Below are 5,451 nucleotides of genomic sequence, written 5' to 3'. Positions count from 1 at the left end.
TCTGTGTAACTTTTCAACAGTATACATGTTGTAGGTCAAAATGAAATTCAGGTTAAAATGATCTTAATCTAGTTTGATTCTCACCAGCCCTAATTATTCATGACCATGAATAACTAGGGTTAAGAGACAAAGGAATTTCATTTTGACCTACAACATACACATTCTCTCTATGCTGTTATTAATAAATACTGAGTTAAAAATTAAACAGCTAAGATTTTAAAAACAGCTGTTGTCTTAATAAATATCAAGCTATGAATGCCTGCCATTTGTTCAAGAAACACATTCTCTCTATGCTGTTATTAATAAATACCGAGTTAAAAATTAAACAGCTAAAATTTTAAAAAAAGCTGTTGTCTTAATAAATATCAAGCTATGAATGTCTGCCATATGTTCAACATACGCATTCTCTCTATGCTGTTATTAATAAATACTAAGTTAAAAATTAAACAGCCAAGATTTTAAATTGAGCAGTTGTCTTAATAAATATCACACTAAAATTGTCCAACCTCTGTTCCATTTAAAGGTATATTTAACCAATAGCTTATGCATTGAGACATGGCAGGAAAAACCAAGGTCCAATTACCCAGGAAAGGTAATTTTTGCTCGTGAGCAAGTGAAAATGGAAGTCTGGTTGTCCAGTGGGCAAGTAAAATTAGCCTCAGTAGTTTTGTTAGTGATAATTGCCAATCAAAACCAAGATGAGCAAAATAATGAGTTGAAAGCATGGATTACATTGTAAGTTAAAGTCCAAGCATACTATTAATGAATAAATAGTTGATTATAGACTGAGACACTACCTGGTAAATGATGTAGTTGTTCAGGCATGAAACATTACATGCCTACTGGTTAACTAATAATTTAGAGTGGGCAACTAAAAACTGAAATGTACTGGCCCACTGGACAACTGGGTTTCAAACTTTTTCCCCTGCCCTGTGAGATTGAAAAAAACTTCCACTGTTAGATAATCTCTCAATGATTATATCCATTTAATGCTTTCACTCAGCTGTTAAAACATACAAAGGGTGAAAGCAAAAAGTACATATCCTTTAAATTCAAATTCACTGTAACCAAGGAGATCACCAGTTGATGTTTTTAATAAGGGCCACCAACAAAGCATATAAAAAAGCCAGATCGAGCCAGAGCTGCTGTACCTTTTAAGAACCAAGTGGTAAGACAGTCGTACAGCATATGAATCAGTTTGGTTTGGTAGATTTGAATTAAGTATGACAAATTCCATGGCACCATACACTGTACAACAGAGTTTCCTGTATCATACAGGACATGACACGACATCTGATTGACAGGCTGCACTGCTTCACTTGCCAATCCAAAGGCATAAAGCACTATAATGTTCGTTCTGCAAATCACGCCATGGTCGAACCTTATTGTTTTGGGTACAGCACCTCAGGTTACAGGGCTTCAATGACTTTATAAGCATTTCATATAGTTCTAGTATTCAAAGGCTGTGCATATAAATTTGTAGTTGAAAGGGAGATGGGAAGGGGGTGAAATTAAACAAAAGACCTGGAGTAATTTTATCCCTTGGTCATTTTATGACCTTGCTCACCACAAGTCTTCCATAGCTCAGTGGTTATAACATCTGACCGGTATTTCTGGAAGGTCATGGGTTCAAATCCCTTTGGGGGCTCAAAAAATTCTTTTCTGAGTATTTCGACTTGAGAACACTTCTCCATTATTTTCATTTTATCCCTTTAAAAACATCTTAATTTTGGTCTGTTTTTTTTGTACAAGTTCAGGACAAACCACACGATGCCCAGACAACTTCAACCCCAGTGACCTTTTGTATTCCACGATTTAAATCACTTGTTCAGGTTTATATTACCACAAAATATTGAATGGCCAATATAACCCAAAGCTTGTACCTTACACATGAAAAAATAACAGATTCCCATTTTTGGATATTTTAGGGTATTTAAAGAACACCCACGAAAATCCCAAATTTGGAAGAGTGAGACAAGTCCCAACCAGGGAACATGGTTGGGAATTGCCCAGTAGGGACTTGTCTCACTTTGCCAAATTTGAGATTTTTAGGGGTATTCTTTAAATACCTTAAAATATCCAAAAATGGGAATCTGTTATTTTTTCCTGTGTTAGGCACTATGCTTTGTTCTTCTTGCAGTTAAAAAATGGTGAAGTCCATGATTTGAGTGTTTTGTGCATGTCATTTTACTGAAACACTTGGTACAAACAACTACTGTCTAAATTAAGTTCTTCCCTCTCTGAACACTTAACTCAATTTTGGTTCGTACATCACTGGAGCAAAATCTGCACTTCTCATTGGAAATACCTTTCTCCAACCCACAATAACAGACAGCTGGAGCTGAATTGCTCACCTGTTTGGGAATATACGAAAGGGTAGAAAAATTAGCATTACAACAATTGTAGCCCTTTGCTCTCAACCACACAAGAGAAACAAATTCGTGTAAAAAGATCTGTTGCCATCTAGAGTGAAACATCGTGTTTTGGCTATATTTGGAAATAAACACATGTTTAGCCTCTCGCCCTTCCATTGAGTTGAGACCAAGGCCAAACCCATATTTTTCCTTCATGTACTGGGTATGGGCAGGGACAAGGTGACCAATGGTCCAAACTGTGGGGTTAACATAAAAGAAAACAGCATTAGCTCTAAAATAGTTTGTGCACAGGGTCTTCAGTACACTTACTTCCTCATCTGAAATAGCTAAGCGGCTGAAAAGAGAGACACAGTCCCTAAGACAAAGACAAATGTATGCAATAACATGGAGAATTGTGGTCTCTCTACCAGCACTAGCTCTGCTTTCAACGGCAGCAATCAATGACATAAAATGTAACAAAAAAAGCCTAGAATCCTTCCCAGTAAAGCGGTAGTCAAATGATTTGCCATTCGCTTTTGTGTCATCGAACCATTTGGTGACTTTTTTTGCCAACCTGGATAAGCCACATGCATGCATAGCTGCAATGTACCTCTTGAATGGTGAATGTGCAGGCACCTGAGAAAAAGAATTAATTTCATCAGTTAGTTTAGACATTGCAATGACTTCACTAAGAAGTTGCTGATGGGCACGTGCACAGGCATTGTTCTTCAGGTGCAGTGGATCCACATGTGCACGGTCAATTAGTTTGCCTACAACTGGCTCAAATTCCTGACGGCTATGTTTTTGAACAATAAATGAAGTGACCTTTGCGGGACGAGTGGATGCAGCCATTTTTTTTTTCTACGGTGACTTTTTAAATACATCAACCTTTTTAACCACCTTCATTCTGTTCTCATACTTCCATGGCTTCCACAATACCCTCCCATCTGTTCCAAAAGTCCCATCCAGTCTGGTCATTGTGTCACTGCTCACATCTGCAAAAGTTGAAAAGTAAGTTGCAGAATTTGAAAGTTCTCCAGCAAGAAAAGACAACATTTTCATGTCATTTGGGAGTTCGGAAATGCGAAATTTGACATAAACAGGGGTGCCATTGCAATTTACTGTAAAAGTGGTCTTCTCTAAATCACTAATGTCATGCACAACCTTCTTTAAAAATCGTGACACAGGAACACAGTCCTCCTTACAATTCCCACCAAACAAAAGAAAATTTTCATTATTGCTGAGAACGCCTCTCCCTAAATTTAGAAAGCTGACCAGACAGGCAAATGCAGTATCATCTTTTCCAAATGGTGCTCCATCCCCACCGAGAGAAACATGAAAGGTATTAACTTCATCTCCGAACCAAACCAGCTGATATCTGCTTTGAGAAAGATAAAATTCTGCAAGTGACAACAACAAAGGTTGGATATCACGGTATATACCATCCACTTTTTCTTCTCCATCAAGTCCATGACAAAGGGTCTCCCTTACACTGTGAAGTTGACCAATGTCAATAGACTTGATGAAGGGCATTAGCTTATTGTAAGGAACAAGCCTTGGGACAGGGCAGGAACTAACTGCAATACGCACAGCCTTTGAGCTACTTCGTTTGTAACTGCTATCCCTATATGTTGCACGGTACTTTCGTTTCCCCATTACTCCTCCACTATAGTACACCGCAATGCTTCTCAGTATATTTTCATCAGATGCTTCATACTTCGTTAAATTTTCTTTGTAAACTTTAGGTAGAACCTTCTTTTTTATCTTTTGACTTTTAGACAAAACTTTAACTAGTATGTCATTAGAACATTTTTTAACAGTTGATTCGCAAAGGCCAACTTCTCCTGGGGTTCTGCAATTTGTTCCATGTCTCCCTCCATGGATCTGGCATGCTGCCTCAAACAACTCAGCTCTCCTCTTCCTAGCTTGTGACTGACTAAGGGGTGACGTTAGCACTGTTGGCTTTTTTTGTCTTAACTTTATAGACTTCTCAGGGAGGTACATGTGCTTGGCTTTCTTCTTACATGGTGTCTCAAGCTCACAGCATATTTCTTCTGTCTCCTCTAGCTGTCTAGCTACCTTGTTTACCTAAACATTGTGATGCTAACTATCAGTTTGAGGTATTCCTGGGAATGTGACAGTGGCGGTAAGATAAAAAACCAGCAGTATCCTGTCATTACCAGTATACCAGGCGCCTTCAGCTAACTACCTACATCTCCCTTGTCCGTGGAATCTAAAAATTTCTCTAGAAAATGTGGCGCAGGGTGATTAGAGGGAGGAAAGAAGGAGACCAGCAGTATATAGATTCACCCAGTTGTAGGACACTGGGCTAATATCTACACGTATGGGAGAACTACATCAATCAAGCAGCATAGTTGAAGCTGAGTACTCCATGGAGCTCCAAAAAATTAACATGAGTGAAAATACATGACTTTTTTTCACATCACTTACATTTACTAGACCCTTATCATAACTGGAGGCCAATTTAAAATTATTTTGTATACATTTAAATTAAACTAACCTCATTTGAGAGTAAAAATTCTTTTGAATTATAAACTTCAAAATGAGGATAGTACAGGAAATGTTAATACCTGCAAAATAATTTATAATTGGCCCAATTTATGAGAATGATCTATACTGTGCTCAAAAAATTACTGCACCCTATGACACACTTTCAGACAGCAGTCACAACATTGCCATTACCTTTGTTTCGAGACGCCTCAACCTTTCCTCTTTTGCCTTCAGTTCTTTCTCCTTTTCTTTAATCTTTTCATCATTTGCCATCAGCTCCATATTTAGAATTTTAATCTTATCAGTGTTCCACAGCTTGCTCCCTCTTAGACTTCTGCAAACGCATGAATGATCCCACTTGGAATCTACTGTTTTTTCGCTTTCTTGCACCAGATGTGTACATGTTGGCAATGATCAAGAATCTGGGAGGCTTCTACAGGCAAACCTGCAACTCCTCGCCGAGTTAGATCGTACAGTGGGACAAGAATTGACACGTCAGTGTCAACAAAAAAAAAACAAAAAAACAACGTCTATGCTAGCATCTCCAACCTCCTTTAGACTTAGGTCATACAGTGGGACAAGCATT

General features: G+C 38.1%; 1 protein-coding gene across 1 annotated transcript; it reads right to left on the bottom strand.

Annotated features, from left to right (window-relative positions):
• Positions 1 to 3,215: 3,215 nt before the first annotated feature.
• Positions 3,216 to 5,147, bottom strand: LOC140932242 (uncharacterized). The gene is made up of 2 exons (XM_073381870.1): positions 5,058 to 5,147; positions 3,216 to 4,442 (listed from the first exon to the last, which is right to left on the bottom strand). The coding sequence occupies exons 1-2, from the start codon at positions 5,145 to 5,147 to the stop codon at positions 3,216 to 3,218; spliced, it is 1,317 nt and encodes a 438-aa protein (XP_073237971.1).
• Between the last annotated feature and the right edge of the window lie 304 nt (positions 5,148 to 5,451).

Source organism: Porites lutea, chromosome 3 (genome assembly GCF_958299795.1).
Source record: "Porites lutea chromosome 3, jaPorLute2.1, whole genome shotgun sequence".
NCBI classification, from domain to species: Eukaryota; Metazoa; Cnidaria; class Anthozoa; order Scleractinia; family Poritidae; genus Porites; species Porites lutea.
The sequence above is the reverse complement of the archived record's forward strand: the minus strand, read 5'-3'. Positions and strand labels throughout refer to the sequence as shown.